The following is a 17,022-nucleotide window of genomic DNA, read 5'->3' on the forward strand; positions in this document are numbered from 1 at the left end:
CCATGCTACTGTGTACACCTACTACAGTTCATCCATTCCACGTAATCGTAAACTCTGAGATCAGACTGTAAAGGGGAAAATATCAAAGAATATGAGAAAAAGTAAGTGTGTGTGTGTGTGTGTGTGTGTGTGTGTGTGTGTGTTTTTCGTGCATGCAACATTTCATACAATGTTCAACATTGACAATATGCTTCACTACTGTCTTTTATGACTGACATTTTATTTCATGTCACAATTGTCTGAAAACTGTAAATACTCACATCTTGCCGTACTTGCAGTGCTGCTCTGAAACAATCAACAGCTTTATCAGTTTCCTGGCTGAGGTTGAACAGAATCCCCAAACATGTCTGTACGTCAGCATCAACGTCAGTAGGATATCGTCTTGCAGCTTCAATGAACAGATTCTTCACTTTTTCAAAGTAATTGCTGAAATTGAGACAAACTTCTATAAATTATATTGGAGGACAAAACTTATTCATCACCACAGGCTAAATTCTATAATAATAATAATAATAATAATAATAATAATAATAACAAATAGACAGTAATTATGGAGAAGTAGAAACTGGAGCAGTAAAAGACTGCACATCCTAAAAGAAACATTAGGCATGCACACTTTTTTCCCTGTTTGAATAAATCCCAGCATGTATTTATCCATTGTTGGCTGTTCTTCTATAGGTGGCATAAGAAATAACACACACACAGTTGAAGAGAGAGTGCTCACAATTTGGACAGCTATAATGATAAAATGAAGCACACAAAATCAATAAAATTAACCTTTAATTTAAAAGAGCAATTTTTCAGTCACTTTTGGATGTCCTACTTTAAATGGGAGATTTTCCCAGTGAGAGCTAATGATGTCTGTCACAGCAGTTGTCCCTAGCTTTGTGGGTCATTCTGAGTGATCTGACAACAAATTCCTGTCATCCTGCATCTTTAATTTTCAGAAGTTTCAGTGTGGTATGTACAAACTTTAGGTTTTTGGTATTACCAAAGAATAAAATCACACTGGATCCAATCATGTTACTGGGCAGGTCCATCAATGCCACCACGAGGAAAAAAATTCAGAGAGAATGAGCAAAGCTAAGATGCTCTTCAAATTCATTAAATTGAAACAGATTTTTTTATCTCATCATTACAGTTGTGGGGAAGCAAGTATGGGCTTCCCTACTTTACACTTTGATATTTATAATACACTCTGTGTACAGTCTGCACCACTGAATTGTTTTAATTAAAAGAGCAAGTGTTCCTTCGCACTGTGCAACATTCACTGTGCAATATTTTGAAAGTACTGTTTTTATTATAATTTTTATCATTAAATTGTGGGTGAAAGGAATAATATTTGGCAAAATTTCAAGAAAGTGACATTAGGATTTCTTGAGTTGTTACATGTTTCTCTATTTTAGTGACTGGCAGGGAGTTAAGACAGAAAGTTCATATTTGCAAATTTAAGTTTATTCACAATTAATTTACAGATAATGTATTGGCATTACTTTTGAATTAACTGTAGAGATGAAATGTTACTCATATCCTAAGATATCCAGTTTCTCAAGAAAAAATTAATTTTTTATAGTTAATTTAGTTTTTATTTTATCTTTCGGGTCAAAATATTGGCATATTTATTCTTTAGGAGATAAACTGTACAGGCTCTAATTTAGTAAATTCTGAATACAGCAGTAAGCTTTAGACCAGCTATCTTTCATATTACAATTTAGTTCATTATTGTTAATTTTGATTTTACGACTATTTTAGGTTTTTTTATTGAGATACTGATTTTTTTTTTTTTTTTATTTTCCACACACCGTCAGGTGGCTTGCGGAGTATGGATGTAGATGTAGAATGATAAAATTAGTGTATTTATTTTGCTTATAACTTATTATAAGGAACTAGGCAAATCTGATTTTCACCTGTTTATCAAAAACATGTCCTCTTGGTAATATTTTGAAATCTGTCCTGCTCACTGACAAAGTTTTAAAGAGCAGCAGTATTTTGATCATGCATATCAAGTGACTCTTAATAAATTTTTGAATTTAACATTTGAGTCAAAAACTTAAATTTTTCTGAAGGTGGAAAAAACCCATAAGAGCTTGCCATGTTAATTTTATGTAGTTGTTTGATAGTCTTGCTACATTTAATCATAATATTTTGTTGGTGTTATATGAAGAGTAACTAAACTCTTCATTATTAAATCAATAATTATTTATGTTTATCATGAGCCACAATTTGTGATCAAATGATTAAGTTACCTCACAGAAAACAGCATAACTGTTTTCAAGGGTTCATATTGACAAAGCACATTGTGAGGTTGATATTCAAGAAAAAAAGTTTTGGATCCAGGGGCCATGTAATTGGGTGTGTATGGCCCTCAAATTCTTGCATGATCTGAGTCCAGACTGGCATGAGCCATGTCGGTTTCTACCCTAAGTCATATATAACCACATTTGTAGTAAAGGACCATGGGAGTAAAATATTTTTTTTTAGTGTCTACCACTATTTTAACAAACTAATGTGCTAAATTTAGATTTCATTTATGTACATTTTTTCTGCGAACAGTATTGATACTATATGATTTATTTACATGTTTTTGAATTTTTTCTTTTAGTTATTTGTGTTTTAATTTGTGTAGCTTTTTGTAACTTCATTACAATGAAAGGTTTTGGGTTATACTGAGATTCAAAAAGGCCATAATAAGGTAGGTTTTGTTGCTATTCGCCAAACTTTTAGTGATGCAACTATAAGAGGTAGCCAAACAAAAATGAGGAAAAAGTAAGTAAACTCTTTATTATTTCAAAAGGAATCACCATAACTGTTTCATACATTTTTCCCACTATGACACAAGGTGGCCACTGCCTCCCTAAAAAAATGTTGTGGTTGCCTACGGAACCATGATTGTACCCAGGTGTGAACCCCTTCATGGAAAGAAAATTGAAGACCACAAATGTCTCTTCAGGGCACCAAAAATATGGAAATCACATGGGAAGAGACTGTGACTGTACTGTGGATGTGTAAGGCCTTCCCAGAGAAACTGCTGCAGTTCTGCACTGTAATCAAAACAATCTTGGCAACAGGCGGGCCTGCACATGTGGGTGTGGCACAGCAACTATCTCTGTTCAAAAACAAAGATGTGTCATTTGTTGATGCTGTGCTCTGGCATTGTCATTAAATGTTAAGAAGGATGTATGTCCTGACAGAAATTAATAATGCAGATAATAAGATTAAAGCTACATAAGATATTGTTAAACAAAAGACAGGACAGCCATATAGTCAGTGTACAAGATCCCACAACAATTACACTTAAGGACAATGCTGTGACTGATCGTTCAAAAGCTGCATGTACCTTTAACAATAATTTTTTTAATGCAGCAGCAAAACTATGAATAAATGATTCAGCTGAAGGAGCAAGAGAATATATTAAAAATATCATTCCCAAATCTTTAAGCAACTAGAAGCAGCACCAACATCATTCACTGAAATTAATAGAATTATACTAAAAGTTCATGTGGTGTTGATGAAATTTCCAACATAATTCTGAAAAGTTGTTCCACCTTCATAAATAATGTCCTTAGTGATATATGTAATACATCACTGGTACAGGGAATTTTTCCAGGAGGTTAACATATGCAGTTGTTAAACCATTTCATAAGAATGATGACCAGAATAACTTAAACAATTATTACCTATTTTCCCTACTGACATCTTTCTCAAAATATTGAAAAAAGTAATGTAATCAAGGGTAGCCTCATAACGAAGTACCAATAATTTACTTTGTGTATCACAGTTTGGAGTCCAGAAGGATTGTTCAAGCGAGAATGCTATTTATACATTCACTCATCACTAATGAAACAGTACAAGCCTTAAATAATAAAATATCCCCAGTTGGTATTACCTGTGAACTTTTCTTTAATTTACTCCAGGTGGGTGCTGTGGCTGCTGATCCTACACACGAGTTCAGTTATTTATTTACAGTATTAATGAGTTTATTTCTATCCAGAACCCTCACCAAAGTTAGTGTTTTTGTTACAGTCTCGTGCATTCATTTGACAAGGATGTGATCCCCTACGCCTGACTGGCATGACCGTCATTCATTTGTTGTTGTTGTTGTTGTTGTTGTTGTTGTTGTTGTTGTTGTGGTCTTCAGTCCTGAGACTGGTTTGATGCAGCTCTCCATGCTACTCTATGCTGTGCAAGCTGCTTCATCACCCAGTAACAACTGCAACCTAAATCCTTCCGAATCTGCTTAGTGTATTCATCTCTTGGTCTCCCTCTACGATTTTTACCCTCCACGCTGCCCTCCAATACTAAACTGGTGATCCCTTGATACCTCGGAACATGTCCTACCAACTGATCCCTTCTTCTAGTCAAGTTGTGCCACAAATTTCTCTTCCCCCCAATCCCATTCAATACCTCCTCATTAGTTATGTGATCTACCCATCTAATCTTCAGCATTCTTCCGTAGCACCACATTTTAAAAGCTTCTATTCTCTTCTTGTCCAAACTATTTATCGTCCATGTTTCACTTCCATACATGGATACACTCCATACAAATACTTTCAGAAACGACTTCCTGACATTTAAATCTATACTCGATGTTAACAAATTTCTCCTCTTCAGAAACGCTTTCCTTCCCATTGCCAGTCTACATTTTATATCCTCTCTACTTCGGCCATCATCAGTTTTTTTGCTCCCCAAATAGCAAAACTCCTTTACTACTTTAAGTGTCTCATTTCCTAATCTAACTCCCTCAGCATCACCCGACTTAATTCGACTACATTCCATTGTCCTCATTTTACTTTTGTTGATGTTCATCTTATATCCTCCTTTCAAGACACTATCCATTCCGTTCAACTGCTCTTCCAAGTCCTTTGCTGTCTCTGACAGAATTACAATGTCATCGGCAAACCACAAAGTTTTTATTTCTTCTCCATGGATTTTAATACCTACTCCGAATTTTTCTTTTGTTTCCTTCACTGCTTGCTCAATATACAGATTGAATAACATCGGGGAGAGGCTACAACCCTGTCTCACTCCCTTCCCAATCACTGCTTCCCTTTCATGTCCCTCGACTCTTATAACTGCCATCTTGTTTCTGTACAAATTGTAAATAGCCTTTCGCTCCCTGTATTTTACCCCTGCCACCTTCAGAATTTGAAAGAGAGTATTCCAGTCAACATTGCCAAATCTTTCTCTAAGTCTACAAATGCTAGAAACGTAGGTTTGCCTTTCCTTAATCTAGCTTCTAAGATAAGTCATAGGGTCAATATTGCCTCATGTGTTCCTATATTTCTATGGAATCCAAACTGATCTTCCCCGAGGTCGGCTTCTACTAGTTTTTCCATTCGTCTGTAAAGAATTCGTGTTAGTATTTTGCAGCCGTGACTTATTAAACTGATAGTTCGGTAATTTTCACATCTGTCAACACCTGCTTTCTTTGGGATTGGAATTATTATATTCTTCTTGAAGTCTGAGGGTATTTTGCCTATCTCATACATCTTGCTCACCAAATGGTAAGAGTTTTGTGTGCACTGGCTCTCCCAAGGCTGTCAGTAGTTCTAATGGAATGTTGTCTACTCCCGGGGCCTTGTTTCGATTCAGGTCTCTCAGTGCTCTGTCAAACTCTTCACGCAGTATCTTATCTCCCATTTCATCTTCATCTACATCTACATCCTCTTCCATTTCCATAATATTGTCCTCAAGTACATCGCCCTTGTATAGACCCTCTATATACTCCTTCCACCTTTCTGCTTTCCCTTCTTTGCTTAGAACTGGGTTTCCATCTGAGCTCTTGATATTCATACAAGTGGTTCTCTTTTCTCCAAAGGTCTCTCTAATTTTCCTGTAGGCAGTGTCTATCTTACCCGTGGTGAGACAAGCCTCTACATTCTTACATTTGTCCTCTAGCCATCCCTGCTTAGCCATTTTGCACTGCCTGTCGATCTCATTTTTGAGACGTTTGTATTTCTGTTTGCCTGCTTCATTTACTGCATTTTTATATTTTCTCCTTTGATCAATTAAGTTCAATATTTCTTCTGTTACCCAAGGATTTCTACTAGCCCTCGTCTTTTTACCTACTTTATCCTCTGCTGCCTACACTACTTCATCCCTCAAAGCTACCCTTTCTTCTTCTACTGTATTTCTCTCCCCGGTTCTTGTCAATTGTTCCCCTATGCTCTCCCTGAAACTCTGTACAACCTCTGGTTCTTTCAGTTTATCCAGGTCCGATCTCCTTAAATTCCCACCTTTTTGCAGTTTCTTCAGTTTTAATCTACAGTTCATAACAATTAGATTGTGGTCAGAGTCCACATCTGCCCCTGGAAACATCTTACAATTTAAAACCTGGTTCCTAAATCTCTGTCTTACCATTATATAATCTATCTGAAACCTGTCAGTATCTCCAGGCTTGTTCCATGTATACAACCTTCTTTTATGATTCTTGAACCGAGTGTTAGCTATGATTAAATTGTGCTCTGTGCCAAATTCTACCAGACGGCTTCCTCTTTCATTTCTTCCCCCAATCCATATTCACCTACTACGTTTCCTTCTCTTCCTTTTCCTACTACCGAATTCCAGTCACCCATGACTATTAAATTTTCGTCTCCCTTCACTATCTGAATAATTTCTTTTATTTCATCATACATTTCTTCAATTTCTTCGTCATCTGCAGAGCTAGTTGGCATATAAACTTGTATTAATGTGGTAGGCGGGGGCTTCGTGTCTATCTTGGCCACAATAACGCGTTCACTATGCTGTTTGTAGTAACTTACCCGCACTCCTATTTTTTTATTCATTATTAAACCTACTCCTGCATTCCCCTGTTTTGATTTTGTACTTATAACCCTGTATTCACCTGACCAAAGGTCTTGTTCCTCCTGCCACCGAACTTCACTAATTCCCACTGTATCTAACTTTAACCTATCCATTTCCCTTTTTAAATTTTCTAACCTACGTGCCCGATTAAGGGATCTGACATTCCATGCTCCGATTCGTAGAACACCACTTTTCTTTCTCCTGATAACGACGTCCTCTTGATTAGTCCCCGCCCGGAGATCCGAATGGGGGACTATTTTACCTCCGGAATATTTTACCCAAGAGGACGCCATCATCATTTAATCATACAGTAAAGCTGCATGCCCTCGGGAAAAATTACGGCTGTAGTTTCCCCTTGCTTTCAGCCGTTCGCAGTACCAGCACAGCAAGGCCGTTTTGGTTAGTGTTACAAGGCCAGATCAGTCAATCATCCAGACTGTTGCCCCTGCAACTACTGAAAAGGCTGCTGCCCCTCTTCAGGAACCACACGTTTGTCTGGCCTCTCAACAGATACCCCTCCGTTGTGGTTGCACCTACGGTACGCCTATCTGTATCGCTGAGGCACGCAAGCCTCCCCACCAACGGCAAGGTCCATGGTTCATGGGTCATTCATTTATGTTCCCTTAATTACATGAGTACACCACTTTCCACAACAGTAGCTTCCATTTCTATATGTCAATTTCTCAGTACTTTTATGTTAGTAGCTGTCTTCTTGTTTGCAGTTGGTGGCACCTGGAAAATGAAGCTTGAAACTTCAAAACAAGCCATGGAATAAATTAAAGAAAATTATTGGCAACTGAAGAGGATTTTTATTCTATAAATACGTTCCTCAGTTGCGGTTGTTCACCGATCAAATATTTTGTAATTAAAGTATCACTGGAAAGGTAGAAAATTTTAGTGAATGAGGATAGATCACAAATGGAGTCCCACAGGGTTCAATTTTGGGTCCACCCCTATTCCTTATACAGGGTGGTCCATTGATCATGACCAGGCCAAATATCTCACGAAATAAGCGCCAAACAAAAAAAACTACAAAGAACGAAACTTGTCTAGCTTGAAGGGGGCCCGCTAGATGGTGCTGCCATAGGTCAAACGGATATAAACTGCACTTTTTTAAATAGGAACCCCCTTTTTTATTACATATTCGTGTAGTACGTAAAGAAATATGAATGTTTTTAGTTGGACCACTTTTTTCGCTTGGTGATAGATGGCGCTGTAATAGTCACAAACATATGGCTCACAATTTTAGACAAACAGTTGGTAACAGGTACGTTTTTTTAAATTAAAATACAGAACGTAGGTACGCTTGAACATTTTATTTCGGTTGTTCCAATATGATACATGTACCTTTGTGAACTCATCATTTCTGAGAACGCATGCTGTTACAGCGTGATTACCTGTAAATACCACATTAATGCAATAAATGCTCAAAATGATGTTCATCAACCTCAACACATTTGACAATATGTGTAACAACATTCCTCTCAACAGCGAGAAGTTTGCCTTCCGTAATGTGCGCACATGCATTGACAATGTGCTGACGCATGCCATCAGGCGTTGTCGGTGGATCACGATAGCAAATATCCTTCAACTTTCCCCACAGAAAGAAATCCAGGGACGTCAGATCCGGTGAACATGCGGGCCATGGTATGGTGCTTCGATGACCAATCCACCTGTCATGAAATATGCTATTCAATACCGCTTCAATTGCACATGAGCTATGTGCCGGACATCCATCATGTTGGAAATAAATCTCCAGTCTTTCATGCAGTGAAACATCTTGTAGTAACATCGGTAGAGCATTACGTAGGAAATCTGCATACATTGCACCATTTAGATTGCCATCGATAAAATGAGGGTCAGTTATCCTTCCTCCCATAATGCCGCACCATACATTAACCCACCAAGGTCACTGATGTTCCACTTGGTGCAGCCATCGTGGATTTTCTGTTGCCCAATAGTGCATATTATGCCGGTTTACGTTACCGCTGTTGGTGAGTGACGCTTCGTCGCTAAATAGAATGCGTGCGAAAAATCTGTCATCGTAATTTCCTCTTGTGCCCAGTGGCAAAACTGTAAACGACGGTCAAAGTCATCGGCGGGCAATTCCTGGTGCATAGAAATATGGTACGGGTGGAATCGATGTTGATGTAACATTCTCAACACCGAGGTTTTTGAGATTCCCAATTCTCACGCAATTTGTCTGCTACTGATGTGTGGATTAGCCATGACAGCAACTAAAACACCTACTTGGGTATCACCATTTACTGCCGATCCTGGTTGACGTTTCACATGTGGCTGAACACTTCCTGTTTCCTTAAATAACTTAACTATCCGGCAAACTGTCCAGACACTTGGATGATGTCGTCCAGGATACCGAGCTGTATACATAGCACATGCCCTTTGGGCATTTTGATCACAATAGCTATACATCAACATGATACTGACCTTTTCCGCAATTGATAAACGGTCCATTTTAGCATGAGTAACGTAAATTAGTTCACGGAAGTGAGTTAGGTGTAAAATAACATTGTAAAGTGACACCTTGACAATATCGGTTTATGACGTTATTTTACACCTACCTCACTTCAGTGAATACATTTGCACTATGTGTATTTTATATTTTCATATTACTGATAAACCAATGTCCCTACACTGTATTATGAGTGGAATGTGTTCCTGTTATGTGACTGATAAGTGTGCCCTTTTAAATTTTCAAAGATCAGATAATGACAGCAAGCTACTGTTGAAACTAATCATGAAATGAATAATAATCAAAGATTTTGGATTCAGAAGATAATGCTTTCTGATAAATTAACAGACTGCTCTCATCACACAAACGTGTGTAACCTACATCTCCCTAATTTTGGGAAAAAATGCACTATATCCACATCTGTAAAACAAAGTCACATCAACAAGTGATGTAGCACATGAGCAGTAGTCAGTAAACAGGTAGAATGCTCCACAGTTTTGGGTGGACCTATTGATAAAAACGAACTGGAAGAAGCGTATTACTGAGCTTCTCAAATGATTAAGTTCAGCTCCTTTTGCTCTTCATATAATTGCTAATCTTGGAAACAAATAAATTAACTCCTGACATAGTTTGCATATTTCCATTCAATAATGTCTTCTCGAATAATTTTCTGGGGCAACACACCTCTTAGATAGAGACTGCACTAAACAAGCAGTAAGAAAAATATGTGGTGTTCATTGATGGACATCATGTAGGTATCCGTTCAAGGAGCTAGGAATTTTAACTGCACTGTCAGACTACATATATTTGCTAATGAAATTCATCATAAATTATCCATCACTATTTAAGAAGAATGGTTAGGTCCATACTTACAACACTAGAGGGGAGAAATAAACATTATTAATCATCATTAAAGCTGTCAGTGGCTCACAAAGGAGATCACTATGCAGAAACAAAAATCTTTGATCATTTGTCAATAACATAAAACGTTTAATCTAAGCTAAAATCATTTAGCCTGAACAACTTCTCCTGCTTCATGGATGGAGATCTATTTAAAGACTGGTAGCCTGTATAAGAAAGAAGAAGAAGAAGAAGAAGAAGAAGAAGAAGAAGAACAACAACAACAACAACAACCAACTTGTTTTTAAGTACAGATGCACGAGAAGGACTAAAAAATAATCTGTTCATGCCAGGTATCAGCTACTTCAGTGATCAACCACATCACATGTTTAGCAGTTAATTGCTTCTCAGCACTGGCCAATAAGATTTGGGTATCACTGCCCAGCAAAATTTGGGTGAAAAAAATTATAAGTATTCCTAACATGACATCCAAGGTATTAACTGGAATTGGGTGTGACACAGATTAACTTATGTCATGTTCTAAAATCATAAAAACATCTAGACCAAATAAATTTTCAGAAAATAGACTTATAAGAATGATGATTAATGGACACCTCTTTTGTACGAAGTGTCCAACAGAAATTTTTCACCAATAGCCACTGGTTACCCATTTTAATGCAACAGACTCCAGACTAGAGCCTATTTTGTTGAAAAACACATGGTGATAAGACTGCAGTTGGTAGTAAAACTTTGGGAGCTGATGGTTCAATGCAAGGTTTACCAACTGATGAGCAGGGTGAAACAGTTGTTACTTTCAAACTGTTATGTAGGTATTGATCTACAGTTTGCATAACTTCAAAGTTTGACCAGTGAACAAGAGTTCCTTTAAGAACAGACTAGATAGGTTTCCTTGCCACAGAATTCGCTTCTTTATCTGGCATTTTCAATAATTTGCCAGCAGCCATAAAAAGTTATTGGTAGTTAAAGTTCAGTTTAAGAGAAGTCTAAAGGATTTATTGGTGGCAAACTCCTTCCACTCCATTGATGAATTGTTAGAAACAACTGGTGTGTGTGTGTGTGTGTGTGTGTGTGTGTGTGTGTGTGTGTGTTTAATACTAATAATATAAAATAATGTGAGTAATGGTACAATCTGACTTCTGTACAAATGCAGTGCAGTAATGCAATCATTGTAAATAAGTGTTGTAAAATAATCTTATATTCAGTGTTTGTTACCTCATAAATGAAAATATGTTTAAAACTTTTTTGACTCATTCCACATTCATGACAATCATTACACTTGGGATCTGTGGATGGTATGTTAGCATTATTCTTTTTCATTGCAAATGTTTATTGTGTATTCTTGTCCTTCTGAGATGTTCTACATGCTGGAGGATCTACTCGCTATGGATCAACTGGAACACAAAGTACATCTAATATAATATAATATAATATAATATAATATAATCAAAAACTAGTTGGTGACATATCTAATCAATGAGAGTCCTCAGAACTACCAACATTTTAGACCCTAAACAAGTAATTTATAATGGTGACCAAGCCACACAGAACAGTGATCCATGCTTGATATGACTCAGACAGTGACAGTCCAGGCAGTGATCACTCTGTTGCACTACATTAACACTTGTTCCATAGATCGTGATCTGTGTGTATCTTCTTGTTCTAATATCCTGAGTGCACCACAAATAGACATCTCAACCTTCCGTTATTTCACTGAATGGTGGGAACACAATAGGCAGCACACAACTGGTTGCCCTGAATTATCCTGGCACAAATGCGTCTTTTGTTGTGCTGGCTCCAGCTGATGCTACTGCTTCTGAAGGGTTGTAAAAACTCAGAATCCATTTTTATTTATTAACAACATATAGAAAAGGTAAGTCTTCTGAGCACTGAAAGACCTAAGTTGTAACAAGTTCCCTGCAGTATACGAGGGGGGACCCAAAAGAAACCGGACTCCAAGGGCGCTGCCACTCTTAGACGTACTACAGGGTTCTCACGCTAGATGGTCTTTGTAGAGACCTTCATGAAACAGCTGTGCAGACGGCGTCAGTGTAGAGCTGAACGTGCAAGTGTGCTATTGTGTTTCTCTGACTGTTGGCGGGTTACCTCTGCGAAGTCGTTATGGCAACTTTAAAAGAACATAGAGTGTGTATGAAATTTTGTTTCCTGCTTAAAAAAACTGCAACGGAGACACACCAAATGCTTCAGGAAGCTTTCCAGGAGGATGCTATGAGCCGCACACAGGTTTTCGAGTGGTTTGGGTGCTTTAGATGTGGTGAGATGTGTGTTGAAGACCAAGCTCGTTCTGGATGCCATTCAACATCACGAAATGAGGAGAACATGGAAAAGGTCCACCAAAAGATCAACAAGGATCGTCGCCAAACGATCGATCAAATTTCAGCAGAGACAGGAATCAGTTGGAGCTTGTGCCAGCGGATTTTGAGTGAGGATTTGCACATGAGACGTGTTGCTGCTAAATTTGTTCTGCGCCTTCTCACACAGGAGCAAAAAACCATCCGCATGAATGTGTGTCAAGACTTGAAAACAGAGATTGCCCGTGATCCAAACTTCTTGAACAAAGTCATTACAGGGGATGAGAGTTGGTGTTATGGGTATGACCCAGAAACCAAGCAAGCGTCAAGCCAGTGGAGGACTCCCAACTCTCCCAGACCAAAAAAAGCAAGGCACGTGAGGTCAAATGTGAAGACGATTATCATTGTATTTTTTGATGTTTGTGGAATTGTGCATCGGGAATTTGTACCCCCTGGCCAGACTATTAACCAGCACTTTTACTTGGATGTTTTAATGCTAAAGGGGGAGCGTTATGACGATGTGGAGGCAGTAAAAACAGCTTCGCAAAAGGCACTGGACAATATCAAACTTGAAGAGTTTGAAACATGCTTCCAACAGTGGGAAGAGAGACTTGACAAGTGCATCGCGTGTAATGGAGAGTATTTTGAAGGTGACTGAAGTAATTTTGTAAAAAGGTTCATCAATAAATTTTTTATGACAACAATCCGGTTTCTTTTGGGTCTCCCCTCGTACAATATTCCCTGAGAAATGTTAAGATCTCGGGGACAGCCCACAATGGCAAAACTATTCCACCTGGTATGCAATGTATACGAGACAGATGATGAACCCTCAGACTTCAAGAAGAATATAACAACTCCAATTGCAGGCACCCAAAAGTGTGAATATTACTAGACCAACTGTTCAATAAGTCATAATTCCAAAATACTGACAAATTATTTACAAAAGAATAATAGAGAAGAATAAACTGGTAGAAGCAGACCTCATAGTCCCTTAACATCAACATAAGCTGGTCCCAGTCCATCACCTGCAGCCTCCCCCCCCCCCCCCCCCCCCACTCATTTCCTGTCACCACTTGATTCTTCCATCTTGTCCTCACAACCCCCTCTCACTACAGCTATATACACATACACATCTTCACTCTGCAAGGCATCTTGTGATGTGTGGCAGAGAGTACTTTGTATACAACTGTCACTTCACCTCTTTCCTGTTCCAATTACAAATTATGCCAATCAATAAAAACAGTTGATAAGCCTCCGTATGAGGTTGAATCCCTCTGATTTTACCTTGATGGTCATTTTGTGAGATATATGCAGGTGGAAGGAATGTGTTGATTGACTCTTCTAGGAATGTACACTAAATTTTAACAGTGAACCACGTTGTGATGCAAAATACCTCTCTTGTATCATTTCCTATTGGATTTGGACAAACGTTTTCATAATGCTTCCACACTTAGCAAACAAATCCACAATAGAATAAACTACTCTTCTTTGGATCTTCTCTATTTTCCTCATCAACCCTACATGACAACGGTCCCAGGCTGAGGAGCAACACTCGAGGAGCTGTCAAGCGAGGGTTTTGCGAACTACCTAGCAGGTATTTCCAGTTATTTATGAGGAATAAATTATATTTGTTTATGTTGAGGCAAACTGATAGTCCCTTCACCAAGCAGAGAACCTCTGCATGTTTTCCTGTGTTTCAGCACAATTTATACTACCGTTACATTTTGACAGACAACGCATCATCCATGAACAGCCTCACTGAGCTTCCAACATTATCCGTCACATCATTTATACATATTGTAAATAGTAATGGATCCCATAAAGCTAACTTGAGGGAAACATCTGAAGCAATTTTTATGGCTGAAGATTTCTCTCTGTAAAGAATGACATACTGTGTTCTACTTGCTTGAAAAACTGCACTCCAGTCACAAAACTGGTCTAACATTATATGCAACTATAATTTGTTCCTTTGAGACAATGCAGAATTGCATAAAATGTGGTTTAGAAGTTGATGAACACAGCATCAAGTTGGGTGCCAATGTTGAGATTTTAAAAGAGCTGAGTAAAGAAACTTATGACGTCCGGTAAAATGTTATTAGCTCCGGGAGACAGGATACTTATCTCAATTCATGCTATGGACAGAACAGAACAGATTTCACTTAAATGGTTACAGCTGAATCCATACATATTCTAAAAATGAATGTCTATGAGTATGTATGTAGCAAGTATGTATGTTAATTCCAATCTCCTTTTAAACCAATGGATTGATTTCAACAAAACTTGGTACATCCATCACTTACTGTTTGGAGAGAATCGCTGTCGGGGTAAGAATTGCCTACCCATCTAAGTAGTGTGGGTGCGGGTGAAAAATCAGTGTAGCCGCCCCCCCCCCCCCCCCCCCACACACACACACACACACACACACACACACACACACACACACACACACACACACACACGTTATTCATCGAGTATTTGAGAATGAGATGACTTAGTAACCTGCAACAAACTCTACACATAATTTTATTTTAAACTTGTACAAAACTTTTTCTCACCAGCAACCCCCACAAAATGACGAAAGGAAAGGAAAGAAGTTTGTCACTTGCTACATTTTTGCTCTTCACCCAGAGAAAACTGCTGCATGAAGCATAACATTTTAATTTATTACTTCTTTACTGGTACCTGCATTCACGACATTTTACTGACAGTATTCACATATACCACTGAAAGTACCACCATAATTACATCACTGTATGGCACATAGTTCAGGAGATACGAAGTCAAACACTGAGATGCATGAAAAACTGCCACATCACACATCATGTTTAAATTTATTATTTCTTTGCCACTACCTCTATTTACAGACAGTGTCCACACATAACCACTGGATGTGCCTACAAAATTATATCACTGTAAGATACACAGTTCTAAAGATATGATGTCAAACATTGAGCTGTATGAAAATGAAACAACAGGTCAAAATTTGTTAGAGGCACAGGTGAAGTGTGTACAAATGTCTGTGAAATATGTTAAATATATCCGAAATGTATTTGGCGTGTGTGTATGTGGGCAAAGCACAGGTAAAAAGCTAATCCTACCCCATTTTAACAATTTCAACCAACTTTGGTACACATGTTAGTTACAATCTGGAAGAAAATAATGTGGTGGTAAGAGAACCACTAGCCTCCTACTGGGGTGGGGGCTATAACATTGAGAAAGAGAGGAGGGGGGGGGGGGGGGAGGAGATGAGCAGACAAAGAGGGAGGAGGAGGAGATATACACACCATAAGGGTGAGAAGGAGATGGAAAGAGAAAGGAAAGAGGAGGAGAAGAACAGAGTCGGGGGAAGGAGTAGATGGTATTAGATGATGGGAGGACAACATGAAATTAGATGGAGGAGGACAAGATGGACAGAGAGAGGAGGGGAATAGGAGACGGTCACAGAAAGGAGCAGCAGGAAGAGACAGAGTGGGACACAAGGAGACAGAGAGAAGGGTTGGAGGAGGCGGACACAGTGGGGGGCCGACGAGGAGGGGGACAGAGAGGAGGGGGCGAAGGAGGAGGCAGACAGAGGGGGGGAGGCGAAGGAGGAGGCAGACAGAGGGGGGGAGGCGAAGGAGGAGGCAGACAGAGGGGGGGAGGCGAAGGAGGAGGGAGGCAGACAGAGGGGGGGAGGCGAAGGAGGAGGGAGGCAGACAGAGGGGGGGAGGCGAAGGAGGAGGGAGGCAGACAGAGGGGGGGAGGCGAAGGAGGAGGGAGGCAGACAGAGGGGGGGAGGCGAAGGAGGAGGGAGGCAGACAGAGGGGGGGAGGCGAAGGAGGAGGGAGGCAGACAGAGGGGGGGAGGCGAAGGAGGAGGGAGGCAGACAGAGGGGGGGAGGCGAAGGAGGAGGGAGGCAGACAGAGGGGGGGAGGCGAAGGAGGAGGGAGGCAGACAGAGGGGGGGAGGCGAAGGAGGAGGGAGGCAGACAGAGGGGGGGAGGCGAAGGAGGAGGGAGGCAGACAGAGGGGGGGGAGGCGAAGGAGGAGGGAGGCAGACAGAGAGGGGGAGGCGAAGGAGGAGGGAGGCAGACAGAGAGGGGGAGGCGAAGGAGGAGGGAGGCAGACAGAGAGGGGGAGGCGAAGGAGGAGGGAGGCAGACAGAGAGGGGGAGGCGAAGGAGGAGGGAGGCAGACAGAGAGGGGGAGGCGAAGGAGGAGGGAGGCAGACAGAGAGGGGGAGGCGAAGGAGGAGGGAGGCAGACAGAGAGGGGGAGGCGAAGGAGGAGGGAGGCAGACAGAGAGGGGGAGGCGAAGGAGGAGGGAGGCAGACAGAGAGGGGGAGGCGAAGGAGGAGGGAGGCAGACAGAGAGGGGGAGACGAAGGAGGAGGGAGGCAGACAGAGAGGGGGAGACGAAGGAGGAGGGAGGCAGACAGAGAGGGGGAGACGAAGGAGGAGGGAGGCAGACAGAGAGGGGGAGACGAAGGAGGAGGCAGACAGAGAGGGGGAGGCAGGCAGAGAGGGGGAGGCGAAGGAGGAGGCAGGCAGAGAGGGGGAGGCGAAGGAGGAGGCAGACAGAGAGGGGGAGGCGAAGGAG

At 40.3% G+C, this 17,022-nt stretch overlaps 1 protein-coding gene across 1 annotated transcript in view; it reads right to left on the reverse strand.

Annotated features, from left to right (window-relative positions):
* Positions 1-17,022, reverse strand: part of LOC124722646 (peroxisomal targeting signal 1 receptor) — a 255,487-nt gene that overhangs the window by 66,213 nt on the left and 172,252 nt on the right. The window contains exon 11 of the mRNA XM_047247792.1: positions 261-426. Within this exon, the coding sequence (XP_047103748.1) occupies positions 261-426 (166 nt within the window). The remainder of the gene's footprint in view (positions 1-260; positions 427-17,022) is intronic.

This window comes from Schistocerca piceifrons, chromosome X (genome assembly GCF_021461385.2).
Source record: "Schistocerca piceifrons isolate TAMUIC-IGC-003096 chromosome X, iqSchPice1.1, whole genome shotgun sequence".
Classification (NCBI taxonomy): Eukaryota; Metazoa; Arthropoda; class Insecta; order Orthoptera; family Acrididae; genus Schistocerca; species Schistocerca piceifrons.